Source organism: Crocodylus porosus, unplaced genomic scaffold (genome assembly GCF_001723895.1).
Source record: "Crocodylus porosus isolate Cpor-Errol unplaced genomic scaffold, CroPor_comp1, whole genome shotgun sequence".
NCBI classification, from domain to species: domain Eukaryota; kingdom Metazoa; phylum Chordata; order Crocodylia; family Crocodylidae; genus Crocodylus; species Crocodylus porosus.
In genome coordinates, this window is record NW_017728917.1 from 1299470 (window position 1) to 1316716 (window position 17247).

A 17247-nucleotide genomic window follows, 5' to 3' on the forward strand; every position below is an offset into this window, starting at 1 on the left:
TCTGGGTGAAAAAAATGGTTAATTTAGATTGTGCGGTTTCAGGGAAATGACTTGTAAGGATGACTGCTTGAGAGCTTGGCGGGGGGAATCTGGAATTTTGGGTCTAATCCCCAGAACTGGGGTAAACCCTAAGCTAGAATGGTTTGGTTCCTTTTTGCCAACAATACTTACTTCTTTCACAAACTTAGTGAGTGAGATTCTCAGATGGCGTACGTCTGATGTAGCTACATCAATTTCAATAGTGCCACAGGGGTCTATAGTAACTGAGGACCTTGTTCTATCCCTTGCTGACTGTGCCCTTACCTTGGTACAAATACTTTAATTGGTAAACTTAAGGTAATTCCACCAACCTAATGTCTTGATCTTTAGTAATACATCTGGGTGGTGCATTTCATTCCTATTGACTTTGCTGGTGAAAAAGGCAAGTCTGTTTCACCATGTTTCTAGTCAGTTTCCTTTACTGGTTCTCTGGCATAGGAGTTCAGTGCTATAAAGATCTGCAAACACTTCAGAAGAAAGTATTTTTCCCTTAAAAATCTGGAACTTAACAAAAATCCATTTGCCTAAGACTTATTGAAGCTTGTTAATAAAAAAACCCCCAAACAACCTGGGTGTTAGGCCAGCTGGAACTATATTTCTCTTGACCTGAGGCTTGGCCTATGGATGCTATAGAGCTTCTGCTGCTTTAATTACATTAACTATATTAGATGGGCTAAGGGAGCCAGGTTTTGCGGTGCAGATTCCTCTGTTGGCAGAAAGAGTTTTTCCACTACTAGAGTTGTACCAGCTCCCTTGAATGACAGAAGAGTTGCTGGCAGAAGCCTTCTGCCAGTAGCGCTGTGTCCGCACTAGGAGTCTTATCAGCAGGTCTCTGTTAGCTATGGGGCATGATCCTTGTACTATAGACAAGTTGCTAAGTATGTTGAGCAAACTTGTATAGTTCTTTGCTTTTTCAATCTGTATTTAGATAAATGTCCTCACCCAGTGTCTGGCTTGGTACCTTTGCTCTGGGTGCTGTTAGGTTCTTCTGCTTTGTTAGAGGAACAGTTCCATCAAACTGGATTTTTACTGAGTAAGGACAATGGTATTTGATGTTCTTGAATACTGGAAATGGGTTAAATGGGCAAGAGTTCATTTTCTATTGTACAAATTGTCCTTTAATGTTTACAATGAAGGGGTAACTTTAGAACATAGAGATGGGCTCAGATGAGAACTGCATAACATGATACCTAGGAATTTGGGTGTATTTGAGGCTCCAAAACTTGGGTTCAAATTGGAGTGTTTCCAGGTTGGTGTTTTATAACCATCTCAGTTGCAAGCTTGATGTGATTGGAAGTCTCTGTGAGCCTGTTTCATCCCTTCTTTGTACTACATGTCCCCGTGACGGCTTGCACAAAAGGCGTGTAAAATGCTGCTCTTTGTGTGTGGGCGAGTGTGGAACGTTTTAATTTGGCATCACTTTGCACAGGAGTAGAGAACAACAGAAGGTGCAGGGCAGTAGGAAAGGAGAGGTCACGGTGTGAACTGGTCCAGTTCTGAGAGCAGGTTCTGAGATCTACCTTGATTTAAACCAAACGTGGCAATGAAGGGTGGAAAATCCTGTGTCCCATTGAAGTCGAAGGCAAAACTCCACCTAGATGTCAGTAGGGCTAGCATTTCATCTCAAGAACATATTTCCTTACTGCATAGCCTGGCAGGAGAACTTTAACTCTTTTCTTAACGTTACATATATATCTTTCTTCATTCCCTCCCCACAATGTTTCATGTTAGCGACAGCCCCCACAGCGAGCCAGGCACCATCGACGAAGCAGACCATGACAACGGCACGGAGCCGCACACCAGTGACGACGGTAAGTGGTAGACATAAACAGCAGAAAATTGAGTCTGCCTGGGAAGAGCTGTGTGTGCGGGAAAGCAGCGTGTATTTCCTTCTAATCAAATAAGCCTGGACTAACATGTGGCCATTTAGGGCAGAAGATGTTGGTATGTTTGACAGTGCATGTGCGTGTTCATAAGCACTCCTTATATAGGGATCCAATCAGCATAGACCACAGAGTGTGCATTAGGGCAAAGGCTTAATTTCAATCTCCTTCCACAGTGTTATCTTTAAAAGAATGCATTTAAAATTGCTCCTTGTGCTTCCAGTAGTTGCAACAGTTCTCTCTTTTTCTTTTTCATTTGGAGTTAAAGGGACACTTCTGGCATTTGGCCTTGTCTTTATCCCGCAGTCACTGTCACAGTTTTATGCGTGATTTGGGCAAGAGCAATGAGGACCTTGGTGTGCGAAAGTGAGAGACAGGTGGAGCTGACACAGCCACCAGCGCCTGAGCCAGATTCTGTGGCAACAGCACATTATTAACTAAATCTCACGTGTAGAGTCTAGTTTTGCTCTCAGTAGAATCTGTGCAACACATGCTGATGGCAAAAGTATTTCATGGGTGATTTTAAGGACCAAGCTTGGCCTGGAAAAGTTTCATCACAGAATGTTATATGCAGACCAGAAGGAACTAATTGCGACCAAAATGCTGGCGTGCATCCATAGATGCTTCTAAAGCAAATCCCAGGATGTCCTTCTCCCCCCGTACCTGGCCTTGGTGAGGCCGCAGCTGGAGTATCCAGTCTTGGGTATCCAGTCTTGGGCTCCACAATTCAAAAGGGATGTGGAGAAGCTTGAGAGAGTCCAGAGAAGAGCCACACGCATGATGAGAGGGTCAGGAAAACAGACCTTACAACGACAGGCTGAGAGCCATGGGGCTCTTTAGCCTGGAAAAGCATAGGCTCAGGGGTGATCTGATGGCCACCTATAAGTTTATCAGGGTGACCACCAGGATCTGGGGGAACGTCTGTTCACCAGAGCGCCCCAAGGGATGACGAGGTCGAATGGTCACAAACTCCTGCAAGACCATTTCAGGCTGGACATAAGGAAGAATTTCTTTACTGTCCGAGCCCCCAAGGTCTGGAGCAGCCTGCCAGCGGAGGTGGTTCAAGCACCTACATTGAATACTTTCAAGAGTAAATTGGATGCTTATCTTGCTGGGATGCTATGACCCCAGCTGACTTCCTGCCCTTTGGGCAGGGGGCTGGACTCGATGATCTCCTGAGGCCCCTTCCAGCCCTAAAGTCTATGAAACTAGTTTGATTTCCATGTCCTAGATTGAATTTGTAGCTCTGGCCATTAGGGAAAGAAAGAAATGGTAAGCTCAGAAAATATGACCTGGCATTACTGAGAGACAATAAACCCAGAACCTGCTGATGCCGTTTTCATAGAGTTACTTTGCAGAATGGAGGTACACTTTAAAACCCTGCATGATGCGTGGTTTTGCACACCTGTTGTCTGCTTTCTTTATGGCCATTATTTCCATTGATTTCTGCTGCTGCTGAAGAAACCCCAATGCCTTTCTGACACTTGGCGTGGGGACAGCATAAGTGGCCCTAATTGTTGTGCTGTAAGATGACAGTACAAAAGCAGGGGGGAGAAGATGATCATTCACATGATTGAAGATGAATTTTTAAGGAAGAAAGCAGGTTACATTTGTCAGTGTTAGCAACAAGCAGGCGCTTATGTGACTAAAAGGTGAAGGAAAGCAAGCTGCCATTTAGCCAATTTTATGCTTGGATGGTCACATTAATAGTTCTGATTGGAGTTTCCGGGTGATTAACTGTGATGCATGTGTGGAGAAGAGGACTAGCTTTATTTTAGAAATTTACATGCTCCCTTTCTCTTCTCCACCCCCACCCCCCATCCCCACCCTGCTGAGAAACCCAATATTTCATCACGGCTGGGATAGCGCCCCCGTATTGTATTTTCTCCAGAGAGAGCTCCGTCCATGGATCCTCCTGTAATAGCCCCAAACGTCACATTGTTCATGTTGGTAGAAAGCACATATCTTTGGGTGACCCATCCGTCATGAGAGAGCAAAAAGCTGGGAAGTGATTCAGGGTTTTACAGATTCTGCTCCCCAGCACCTCACCCCATTCAGACGTGGCTGCTAAGTTAAAAGGGAGGTCACATCCAGATCTACCACTGGGTGTTGAGTCTGTAGTTTGCAGAGGTGGCAGATGGAATGGAGAAAGTTTTCCCTATTTTAATGAAAATGTGACAGATATGAAAGATCTAGGGTAATTTTCCCTGTTTAGCATCACTGTTGGCCTTGTCAGTCCCCATTGTTCTGCAGTGCCAGTCTTGGAGCAGGCTTGAAAGACAATTGGGTGTCTTAAAAAAAATCAAGTTGCATTAACCACTCTCTTGCTGGCATCCAGAGCTGGCTCTTCTGTACGGGGAGGGGGTAACATGCTGCTATGTCTGTCCAATAATTTGCAATCCTCAGATAAACAGCTCTGCAAGGTACCCTGTGGTTGGTCACCATCTCAGACCAGAGAGAGATGTTGCTGTTGCTAGAACAGATTTTCAAGTGCTTGGCATCCACAATTTGAGATATTTTTTCAGAAGAGACCTGTTCTTATTTAGCCAACCAGAATAAAAGCCAGCTTTCCAACAGACTCAGCACCAAGCTGTTTCCATTGTGGCATTTCTGGCCAGAAATCTGCTGCCTAAATGGGAACTGAGTTCCCTTGGAAATCAAGCGGGTAGATGCTGATTCTTAAATAGCTGGTGAACAGTGCTGTTAAGATTGGCAGGCATGGGGAACTGGTGTGCTCAGGACTGAGGGAAGTCTCCAAGCATGATCTGATGATGGGTGGTGGCTATCTGTATCACTCGGGTCTTGTTTTCACCCTTCCTATGGGACTCCCCAAACAGGATTTGCTAGTCATCAGTAATTCAGACCGAACTGTGTCTGCAGAAGAAAGAGAAGGGAATGTAACCCAATCAGATGCAGTAACCAAGAGGTGGTTTGCTCAAAGCTTGTGAGTGAAATCTACAGTGGTCCCCAGTCTAGAAAAGCATGAGGCCTGTGGCCAAACGAAACAAGCCTCTTACTATGGGTGGAAATAGATAAATATGGTGGCACACCTAGAAACATGATTTTCCTGCGATAAAATGACTTCCCATTCATTTTGTGGCTCTTACATGCTTTTAGCTTCTGAGAGAAACTAAGGACTTGGGAAAACCAAGGGGACTTAGCGATGTAAGAAGAATGGTCTATATTTCATGCAAGATGCTTTTTCGAAGCATAGGCAGTATTAGAAATTGCCTGGGTACACATGGCTTTACAAGTAATGTTTCATATGTCTACATTTTTCCTCTGCAGAAGTTGAACAGATTGAAGCAATAGCAAAGTTTGACTACATTGGACGGTCCCCACGAGAACTCTCCTTCAAGAAGGGAGCCTCACTCCTCTTGTATCATCGTGCATCAGAGGACTGGTGGGAAGGACGCCATAATGGTGTGGATGGTCTCATACCTCATCAGTACATAGTGGTCCAGGACATGTGAGTAGGCAACCTTTGTTGGGCAAGAGTGGTCTGATTCCATGGCTTAAAGTTAGGCTGCCATGTCCATTGTTAGCCTGATTTGGCTGTCTACAGATGTCTGATTTCCACCACTGGGATTTAAGCCAGGGGCATTCAACCTCCAGTCTGTGGCCAAATACAGCTTGGGAGCAATTGCATCCGGCTCGCAGAGCTCCCCATGGATTAAGAAATTTGATGGTGGGTGAGCAATGGCCACCCTCCCCCACTGCCCATACCTCCCCTATGCCAGCACAGCCAAATCCAGGCCAGGCCACGCTCCCTTCTCAATGCATCACTAGTTTGGAGCTGGGCTATGTTCCCTTCCTCACCACAGGGTTTGATCAGGGCCAGGCCATGACCCCTCCCTGCAGGGCTGGATCAGAATGGCCTGCCTTCTGGCATCCTGTGTGTGGCTGGATGAGGTCCTGCCACATCTGCCCTAGGTGCCAGATCAGGCCCACCAGTCACATCCAGCCTGCTTAAGAAAAAGTTTGAGCACGACTGATTTAAGCTCTCTGTGAATGGAGCGAAGTTCTGTTGTCATGAGTGGGAGTCACTGCAGAGCTCCGCGTTCTTGAAACTCAGTTTATTCTGGTGTTTACATATGGGCTTAGAGCTGAGACTCCCAAAGTAGCCCAAGGAAATAGATGTTTTATTGAATGTTAGGGGGATTTAGGCACCTAATTCCCTTAGTTCAGAGAAGTATGTAGAGGTCAGTCAGAGGTTCACATTTGTGTTCTAACACCGTTCAGATGTAGGTCAGATCTGTGACCTTGATTCGTTTGGGATCTGGGCTGGGAGTGTTCAGATCCAACATCTGGGCTGGACTTGGTTTCCAGGTTCGGCACATGCCCATGGTGACCCAATGAGTTGGTGGCAGAGTCAAGTATGCCACCCCACTACCTTGCCACTTCTTCTTCCACTAGACTCTGCTATCTCCTTGTTGAGTGCTAATGATGAACGTTTATTTTTCCCTTAGTTTGAGTAGGTGCATTAGGACTCCAAAGGTACACGTGCTAAGGAGATGCAGTCTTCTCTTGTGAAAAGCACTCCATTATCTGCCTGCCTGATACAGTTTCATTTTTCACAGGGATGATGCATTCTCCGACAGTTTGAGTCAGAAGGCAGACAGCGAGGCAAGCAGTGGACCCCTGCTGGATGATAAAGCCTCATCAAAGAATGACATCCAGTCTCCAACAGATCATATTCCAGACTATGGATTTGGGGGAGTAATGGGCCGGTAGGCAAATTGGCTCACTTTCATATGAATGCAAGGGTGATCCGAGTCCTCTTTGTGACAGGCAATAAACTGAATGGGGCAGGAAAGGTAGAATGCACAGCTTCAGTAAGAAGTGCAGAACAGTTTGTACTGTTTATGCTGTGTTTAAACTGGAAAGGAGACAAATAGATCTATTAATTCAACCAACCTGAGAAAATTTGATGCTTTCCACTTCCTGGCGCTCTGCAAAATCTATGCCTCCCTTGTTGATGGGGTTCTCTCAGGTTGAAAGGCTTGTGCTTGACTTGATGCAGGCTTTCAGAGCTGATACATTGTGGATTTCCCAGCATGCAACCACGTGTCTTTGAAATGCTGGGTAATGATGTAGTCTAATTGCCTTCAATGACTTCTTTGCAGGGTAAGGTTGAGATCTGACGGAGCAGCAATTCCCCGGCGTCGGAGCGGAGGTGACACCCATAGCCCACCGAGAGGAATGGGCCCAGGGATTGACACCCCTCCTCGAGCAGCAGCCTGTCCAAGCAGTCCCCACAAAATACCACTCAACAGAGGCAGGATTGAGAGTCCTGAGAAGCGCAGAATGGCAACATTTGGCAGTGCAGGCAGCATCAATTATCCAGACAGGAAGGCCTTGTCTGATGGTCACCCACTGAGATCAACCTGTGGATCTACACGGCACAGCAGCCTTGGAGATCAGAAATCTCTCGAAGCAGAGGCACTTGCAGAGGTAATAGGGCCATGAAATGGCTCTCTGTGCAAGGGGGACTGAAGAGGAAATAAAACGCTCTTAGAGCCTTTCCAAAGCACTTGGAAATTTTACACAGGATCAATCCGTCTATGCACTGAAATGCAGCTACTTGTAGCCTTGTTAATGGTGTCTCAGAGGCAGAGGACTGGAAGCAAAGAATGCTCCCTCTTCTGGAAACTTTGAGAGGAATTGAGAGAGATGGAGTTATATTAGAGTCTAGGCAAGATATTCAGAAGTAATATACTTATATTGGGAGAAATGTACCTAAATCAGATTTCTTAATGGTCATGGTTTACTAGGACCTTGCAGCACGAGATGTTTCTCAGGGGTCTACTGTGGGTCACAGAAGCAAGAACACATGCACAGTCAGAGAATGGATGATCCAAAGGAAAAAAAAGGACCCCAGATTCTCTCCTGTGTTGCCATTTGGGTCGGGTAAGGTGGATGTAAAATGGTACCACTCGTTGGAGTGAGGAATTAAAAATTTACCCTTACTTACTATAGATGCAAATGGCAGCACAAGGTGAGTGATAATGGAAAGCTGTGTCAGGTTTTCTTAGGAAGTTGTCTGACAAGCAGCCTCCTCTAACAGACTTTTGCCAGGCGCTCAGCAAGAAGACGCTGTTTTGCCGTCCTCTGCAAGATGGTGGTTGGTTGCCATGATGTTTTGCTTACCTGCTTGTTCTTGATCTAGAGCTTTTCACACCTTAAACCTTTTCGGTATGTGCCATTGACTGATGTCAGTGTGTTTGTCCCTGATTGTTTCTATGATATGTGTGCAACAAGTATTCAGAGTTTCATTTTATTTCTAAAATATCTGAACTATTTTTCCTTTTCCGTCGTGCATTTGTTGTAAATATCATTCTTCTAGTCTGCTGTTCTTAGGAAGATGGAGACTCTTTGTATTCCAAGCAGGTGGCACAGTGTTTTGATTTTTAATTTGCAAACCAGTCAGCCACATGAAATGAATGCATCGTGTGCACCAGTGAGAGCATCTTGTTTAGCACTTCACACATTGCCGCCATGAAAGCTGGCACTGGTGCATTGTTAGCATGAGAATATTGTTCACTTAGTTACTAGTCCCAGCAAACCAAAATGCCCATCTAACCATGTATTTATAAGCTATTATACAGAGCCACTTATTCCTGTTAGTAAGAAATCTGAGCATGTCTGGCTGTATCTTACAGAAGGTGGCCCAGTTGGAGCCACTAAGGCCAAATAACTAATTCTTAGACTTGGAGGTCTTCCATTTAGTGAAACACCAGGGATGTGATAGCAAGTTAGAATTGTGCCAGTTTCCCCAGCGCCTCGATCCACCTTCCAGTAATATTTTTCCACAGACTGTGATGCCACTTGGAGCAGATCTAAGACTTGGGGATTTTTGCTGAAAACAGAGGCTTTTACCAGAATGTGGACCGACTTGTGATAAAATGTTAACACGTTAGAGTCAGATTCTCCTTGGCATGAGTACATGGCAGAATCTGAACCTAAAGTTTAAGCTTGCAGAACCCACACTAAAATAGTTAATATTATAGGTTTTTAAGCTCTTCTTCTTCATGATGAAAATGTGTGTGTTTGTGCGTGCCTGCCAGCTTCCCTTCAGCGGTGGGAATTTGTTTTGCCTCTCCTATGCTCACACAGCCTGGAATTAAAGACCACAATGAAGTCTGTAATCTGGTCTCAACTGCTGAAGCAATCAAAATGCACATCTGATGGACAAGTATCAGAAATAACTCTTGGCGACCAAGCCCATACTCACAGCAGAGTTGTGTTAATTCTCATGATTTCCCCTCTCATGACTAACTGACCATAGAGCACATTTCCCAAGTGTCAAACTGAGGGGAAGACGGGGTGGGAACATGGAGTATCTGGCAGTAGTATGGGGTACTGTCTGGCAGTAGTACGGGATACTATGGGAGGGTGTGAGTTCAAGTGCTGCATTTAAACCTTAACCTGCCAAAATAGAAAGCATTCTTGCAATGTCATTTTCTTTTTCACCATTTTATGCCTCGTGTCTACTTCCTGTACAGTACGTGGATTGTACCGGGGAAGCCTCTGCTTCTCAGGCAGTCCCTCACGCTGGTTCTCCTGGGCTAGTATGTGCTTGGATTATCTGGGGGTACGTCTTCACTGTCTTTATAGTGTTCTTTCGGCTGTCACTGAAAACGAAACCCTTCCCATGTCCGCAACAGCTCTCAATAACGCTGTTTGAAGGGGATCCCTGGAGCGTCCCTGCTGCCTCCGTTCTGTGCTTGGAGCATGTGGAGAGGGAAGCAGTGAGGTAGGCTTAGCCTACACTAGTAGTGTCACAGAGGCAATGTAGGCATGCCCCGAGTTGCAAAACCAGCTTCTTGCACAGGGGGACACATCCTGAGAGATGAGCAGCCACCATCCCTTCAGGTGAGTGGGAGTCGCAAAGGCTCAGGATTTCTCAGCATTATTTGAGATCACGGGCCATGGCAAGACAGAGATTAAAGCTATGGGGACGACGAGAATAGTTCACTGCAGGGTACAGCCCAATCAGCACTGAAATGCAGGGATATTGATGTCCATTTTGTTTGTCGCATTCACAGGACATTGAGAAAACCATGAGCACTGCACTGAATGAGCTGCGTGAGCTGGAGAGACAAAACACTGTGAAGCAGGCCCCGGATGTCGTCCTCGACACCCTGGAGCCGATGAAGAATCCTCCAATGGGCTCTGTCAATTCGGAGCCTGCCAGTCCGCTTCACACCATCATGATCCGAGACCCCGACGCTGCCATGAGACGCAGCAGTAGCTCCACCACCGAAATGATGACTACGTTCAAGCCCGCCCTCTCAGCCCGGCTTGCAGGCGCTCAGCTGAGGCCTCCGCCCATGAGACCTGTCAGGCCGGTGGTTCAACACCGATCAAGCAGCAGTAGCAGTTCAGGAATGGGCAGTCCCGCGGTGACACCGACGGAGAAGATTTTCCCCAATAGCTCCTCGGATAAATCGGGTACCATGTAGCTCCACACTAAGGGGATGCTGGTTATGGGGAGAAAGTCGTCATCTGGATTTTCAAAGGGGAAACTGCAACTCTCCAACTGGTCCCATTTCTTGAAATGGAAAGAGAGAAGAAAAATTGTGGTCTGAGGAGAACTGTTCAGAAGAGAAACCTGTGTGTGTACCGAGACCTGATGATGTCATGATATATACACGTCCATGCAGAAACATTTACAAAGATTGCAGTGAACCTGGCCGGCAGGATAAGATGGCTGTGCTGCCTATTGTCACTGGAGAGTACGTGGTCCTATGTAGAAGCCTATACAAAGTGTAAAAAATTCAGTAACTCTTTCTTTTTTTAGTAGCGTTACCTCAGAAACTTGCTCTGAAACTTCTCTAGTGGTGTTCGGTTGGTTTTATTTTTTTGAGGCTCTTTGTGTGTGTGGGTCTGTGGGCGTGTGTGTGTGCGCGCGCGCGTGTGCGTGGAGGTATATAGCAACCGTGCATCAAGCAATACGAGATCAAGCCTGGAATTTATATTCTGCAGCTGTTGATATAAAACAAAATGGAAGACATGTTGGTTTTGTTCAACTGTTGGCCTACAAACAAGAGCTTGGAATATAGCGGATGATAGTTTTCATCGGGCTGGGTGGAATTTGTTTCAAATTCACTCCTAAGATGCCTTCCTTTGAACGGTGTGGCTATTGGGCAGTCAACAAGGCATACATTATGTGGAGATGAACAAGTAACAGATTGTATTCCTTCACTTTTGTATGTAGGGGAAGACAGAGTATAAATACCTACGCCGTGATATAGCACAGTGTTGCGTGTACAAATGGAAAACCACAAAACTTGGATTGTCATGAAGACTCAGAGTGGTCAAGGACTAATAAGAAACCTGTGGTAGAACATAAATAAGGGTTAACTTATATGGTTTTGAAATACTTCATTTCCCTTTCCCCCCAACATTTTTTAAAACTAATATCTTGAAAAATTGGGACTAAACAGGCAAGGAGGCATTGATAAGATAACATTCCTTTATTTATAGTTGCACAGCAGTACATGAGGGTCTTGATTCAGATTGTGTCTTCTTGCATGAAAAGCATGAGCCATATTTGACCATATCAGTCGCGTAACCGATCTGATGGGGCGCTATTTTTGCACTTTCTGTACTGTACTATAGAATACAGCAGTTTGAGTTCACGCAAAAGAAATTACCTTTTGTTTTTCCTCTGAGCATTTAACCTAGGAAAAAAAATATGCAGAAAGAACTGGGAATTGCATGATACTTTGTCTGATAGTTAAATACTTCTCTAATCACTGAATACAAGACACTCTGGGTTTTTTTTCCCCTTTATGATTTTTGTTTTGCTTCTTGACCAGGTTTTCTTAGAGTTGACCTGCGGTTTAATTTGGGTTACTTCCACACGGTCATATGTGATCTGAACGGGAAACAGATCTTGACACGTCTCACTCCATCTCCACCCAGACGCAGTGCCAATGGTTCCCGACTGTTCCTTCCTTTTTCGTCCCCTTGATATCCCTGACTTCTGCTGCAATGGCTGTTTTTCAGCAGAAGAAGTCAGCACGCCCCAGGGGGAGCTGGGATTAACATTCAGCTTCTTTCAGTATTACATGACTTTTTTTTAATTTGGCCTTTCTGTCTGACACCTCCGAACCACCACAGAAAGCAGAATTCTTCCATTTCCAAGAGAAAAATCCAATGTTTCTATCACAGAAGGTCAAGATGGAAAAAACTAACAGGTTGATATAGAAAATGGTTGCACTTCTCATCTGGGAATCCCATCCATATCTCATCCATGTGCATATGACACGCTGGGAAGCCCTATGTTTGTGTGCAGTAAAAGTTTACATTTACTTAACTGGATACAGATGGATCTTAACCTAAACCCAGTGGAACCGATTAGCTGTTCTTTCTTTTTCTGTGTCCAATGCACAAGCATGTTTCACTTCCACATAGCCTCTTCTCTTAACTGTCTCTTGCCTGTTCTAGTCTATTATATATTGCTGTACTTGCTTAAATGCTGGAAAGTAACTGTTAAAATGTAAACTGTACAAAAATAGGCTACTATTAGATGAAAGCCAATGCCACTCACCAAATCTTTGCACTTAGTAGATAGCTCAATGTAAAAAATAATAAAATAAAAACCACAAACCTAACCTTTCGGTGTACAGTGTGGGGAAAAAGTACTGTATGTAGTGATTCTATTATTGTTCCTCAATATAATATTATAAGAGGAAAATGGTGTTTACGTACTCGTCTATTAACATTGTTGATATTTGTACTTACCACAATTAGTTCATATGGACGTTTATTTTTCTTCATGCTTTTTTCCTCCCCCCTTTCCTAAACTTAGGCCAACCCTGAGGTCAATGCCTTTGTCATTTTGGGCAGCAGATGTTCAAACAGTCTGTCAGTCTGTTCTAGTAATGAACCAGCAAATGTGCTTTTAGGGAGAGGGAAAAATCCCATTTGGCATGATTATTGTGTATTCATTGCCAGTAATTGTTTCCACTTAGTTCCTGGAGAACACTCACTTTGCCAATCTTCTTTTTTCTTTTTTCAAATACTTCCAACAATCGCTTGATAGCAAAACAATGTTTGTTTTCCCCCACCCTTACTTTTAAAGATCTGGTACAAACTCCAGTGTTTTTTCTATTCAATTATTGCCTTTAGTTTTGCTCTTTTTTTCATACTATTGATTTTTTTTTTTTAATCTTTAAGTGCCTTTTGAGCACCAGAACAAATGCTTGGAGTTAATGTACTTGGAGCTGTACACATCATGATTTCTTTTGTACAGTTATGTTCTGCTGTGGGTGTATTGCTTTTTAAGTCCTTTTTTTGTAAGAAAACAAACAAAAATGAGACATTTTGTTAAAGAAAAACTACCCTTTTTTAATAAGGCATTCAAATTGCAGTTTGGGGTGACTACTGTACATTTTTTTAAATGTATTTTTCTGTAGTTTAACGCAGCACAAAATTAAAACACTTTTGTGTTGTAGAAACATCGTAACTGAATTCTGCTCATATACTTTATGATGATAATCATTTATACCTCTCTGTATGCTTTAAGACTGCAGCCCTCAGGGCATTCACAGTGCTGTTGACTCGCATGGTGAAATTTTACGGTCTGCGAAATTGGCTGAAGAAAAAAGCTGGTAATGCCCATCCGGAAGGGTCATCTTCACGTAAAAACCTTTCCAAGCAAGGAAATTTCATTCCTCCTTTTTACCATCTGGAGAGATCAACAGAGGGCCCAAGTCTGTGATGGAGAAGTTGATTTCTGCTGCGCAGAGCAAGTTCAGAAGTTGCGAATCAGCTCCCTCACACATGCTTAGTCTCTGCCTCTCCCAGAAAATAAAATCTCCTCTGTTTCTTGAAGCTACTTTTGCAAACCCCCCCAAAGTAGGTGGTTGCCAGTGTAGCTGTTCCTTTGGCTCATCTCCCCAGTGGCTCAGTGATGTTGGTCTTTCTGTTGACGAGGCGATGCATTTATCGGTGCTGACTTTAAAGCAATTGCACCCACCCTGATATTTTTTCTGTACAGACCCTCCTAAGCAACCAGTGTAAATGTGTCAGTCCCTTTAATGATAACGACAGTGCACTTTTCTTCCTTAGAATGAAGTATACCCGATAGATTCTTTTTGTAAATCCTGGACTGTATTATTTAACTAGCAGTGTTGCGGTTTTCACAGTATGGCAGTAGACCTTCTGATTCTGATCTGCTTCTGAGTGGCTGTTTTTTGTTCATGCTGGAAAACCTTAGGAACCTGCTGGTTGGCTACCCTGTATAATGATTGTAGTCCCTCCTATGGATATTGTCTCTGTAATGTATGATAAAATGCCATTCAGTTAGAGTGTCTGATTGGATCCTCTGTCATGTATGCTGATGATGCCATGTAGATCAAGCCACTGGTTGGATGTGGACTCATCCTGTTGAATAAAACAGCTTAACTTTTCTCAGAAATATTAGTCATGATTTCAACACATGCAAAGCATAAACACTGGTGTTGGGGAAATGACCATATGTCTCTTTTCTGTCTGCCTTTCTACTAATTTATTTATTACTTCCTTTTCGTTTATTACTAATATTACAGTAGTGTCCAGAGACCACAAGGAGGACTGGATCCTGTTGTTATAAACACTGAACTGCACAAGCACAAGAGTGCAATTGGAGTTTATCCAGCAAAATCTTGGGTGAATGCCTTACGTTGAACTTCAGAGCTAAGTACAGACAGTCAAAAAGCCCGAGGCTGAATCGATTTGATCTTTGCAGGTTAATCTCAGGTGCGTAGCTCGAACTGATAAGCAAGTGAACAGAAATGCAGCCACCTGCCTGCAGTGGCTCAGGCCAGAAGCCAGGGGGTGCTAGACCACGGCTTCCTGCTCGGCTGGAGCAGACAGCTTGGGCCAAGGCCAGCCCTCCGACCCCGTGAGGGAGGAGTTGCAGAGAAGGTGCAAAGCACCCCAGGATGCTGGGGGGACTGTGAGTTAACTTGTATCTGGAGGGGATCTGAGACAGAAGTTCAATAAACCAATTTAAACTAAATCCATTGAACCTGATACTATATCTATCCAGGTTTATCTTAAACCATTTTCAGCAATTTTGAAAGCAGTTTACATACACTGAACTTCTGTTGCGTTACAGATGAGAACTGGTTTCCAGTCAATTATACCAGTTTATGTTGAATTTCTGTCCCTTGCTTAGCGGGATGAAAATGATCCAAATGGCCAAGATGGAGATCAGGGCACTATGCTCGTCAAAGACAACTCTTCTCCTGAAGAGTTTACAGCCCCGTTTCCAATCCCGTTGTTACAATTTTGCAGCTGCGAATCTGATGCACAGAGAGAATGCGCCTTTCCCAAGGGGGTCGTAGAAGAGATGTGCAATGTTGAGCCTAGCGTTCTCAGCCACTGCCCTGAGCACAAAACCATCCTTCCTCCTACAGTTAACTTTACAGTTTGAATGGATTCTGAGGGGGGCAAACACTGTGGGAACCTGTTCATTGCTCTGCTGGTCAGTCAATATTGATATGTCACTAGATTTAAAGTCCAGTACTGCAATTGTGCAAAGTACAATTTCACTTCTTGTGACTCTTGGTGTAGAGGAGACGCGTTTGATTAAAGGTGACGCCCATCGAGGAAGGTTCCATTATATTTTTGGCATGGATGGTGATGTGCAACTGGGCCTTTTAAGAATGTGACAGAGCACATCCTGATGGGCCATAGATGCATTTCATTTACATTTGGTTCATTGTAATAACATTGCTGAGCATTCCTTCTGCATCCCACCAGAGCATGAAATAAAGTGTGAATTAGATGCAATAAGAATTGTATTTGAGACAAACAACTATGCTGCCTTCATGTAGCCCTAAGGAAATACACTTATTTGAATTGTAATTTTTTTATGCATGTTTTCTGTTATTATGCATGATGTACATGTTGCCCTCTGATATATAGGCTGCATGCGAGGGAGTAGTTTTTTGTATCCTATCCTTAGGGGAAGCTGGTGAGATAATACATTTTTAATTCCTCTTGATGGAAGAGTTACTCTCCAGATGGCTTAACATGGGCAAACTTCTATCAGTTCTGTAGCTGGACTGAGAAGTTTGTGGTCGATAAATGATGGCTGCAGGGGAGAGAATGACTGCAAGTGCTATTATTAGGTGGTATTAGAAGCCTTTCTGAGAAGTGCTCATTTCTATTTCTTTAACATATTGTTTCAGTAGCTCTAAGACTTTTATCTCTCGCTACCTGTGAATTCTGTGTTCGTGGCAGAGGAACCTCAGTGCTTCTTTCAGGCCTTTTTCTGTTTGAGCAAAGTCCTGAAGATTTCATCTAGATCTTAATTAGGGCTAGCTCCTATTAAAACCAAAAAGTCCCATTGACTTTTTCTGATTTTTGCCTTATTAAGGACCCAGTAAACTGTGCAGAGAGTGCTCGAACCTTTTAACAGACCAGGAACCTTCACTATAGACTTGACCGAAATCAGTAGAAGTCAGCCACAAAGACCGACGCACGCACATGAGAAAAATGTTGCCCTTTATGATTTCCTGTTGTTGTGTGACTGTTCACAGCCGTTCTGCCAGGCTCAGTCCTAATATATTTTTGGGTTGGCAGGCACTAGATTTCCTACCGCTGCATTCCCCACCCTTCTGAAACACTTCACTCCATAAACCCATTTAAGCAGTTTAGCGCATTAACATTAGCTTGTGTATGAGTATTAGATTAGTATTTCTCATGAAATGCAAAGAACTGCTTTGGCAGTGGAGCATTTAAAGAGCAGACTGGCTTTTCTTTATAAAGCTGATTACATATATAATAGTTATCACTGTAGGAGCAGGCATGGTGATACGGCTCTGCCTGCTTGCCCCAGGCCTGTGATACGGCTCTGCCTGCTTGCCTCCAGTCCTTCCAGATCTACTGTATTTACCCTGAATATAAGATGACCCTGAAATTTAAGATGACCCCCCTACTAATTGGATTTTACTCATGGAAAATGTATACATTTGTTCTAATTTTCTATGGATAGATCTAATTGTCTTAATTCACCCGCCCGTCCCCACTGCAAGTGGTAGGTTGACGGGGGTGGGCAAGGGGGGACTACATGGTTAGGGCAGGCAATGAGGAGGGAGAGTGGGGGAGGCATGCAGCTTGCCCCGACGACTGTTTCCCACCCCCCACGAAGCCCCCTTGTGCCTGCCCCCCACAGCCTCAGGCTTCCACCTCCCTGTCCCCTGCCTTATCCACTCTGCACACTTTGGCCCCTGCAGTCTTGAGTCCCCTTCCCCACTTCCTCCTTTCCTGCCCCGGCCTGCCCCTCCGCCTCCCTTTGCTCTGTCCCCTTGCAACCTGGGGCACT

General features: G+C 44.3%; 1 protein-coding gene across 3 annotated transcripts in view; it reads left to right on the forward strand.

Moving 5' to 3' along the window:
- SRGAP3 (SLIT-ROBO Rho GTPase activating protein 3) overlaps positions 1–14352 on the forward strand; it is a 216260-nt gene extending 201908 nt beyond the window's left edge. For all 3 annotated transcript variants that reach the window (XM_019536576.1, XM_019536577.1, XM_019536578.1), the window contains exons 18-22: positions 1771–1850; positions 5211–5391; positions 6503–6652; positions 7049–7376; positions 9971–14352. In XM_019536576.1, the coding sequence (XP_019392121.1) occupies positions 1771–1850; positions 5211–5391; positions 6503–6652; positions 7049–7376; positions 9971–10387 (1156 nt within the window). In that variant the 3' untranslated portion in view covers positions 10388–14352. The remainder of the gene's footprint in view (positions 1–1770; positions 1851–5210; positions 5392–6502; positions 6653–7048; positions 7377–9970) is intronic.
- The last annotated feature ends 2895 nt before the right edge of the window (positions 14353–17247 follow it).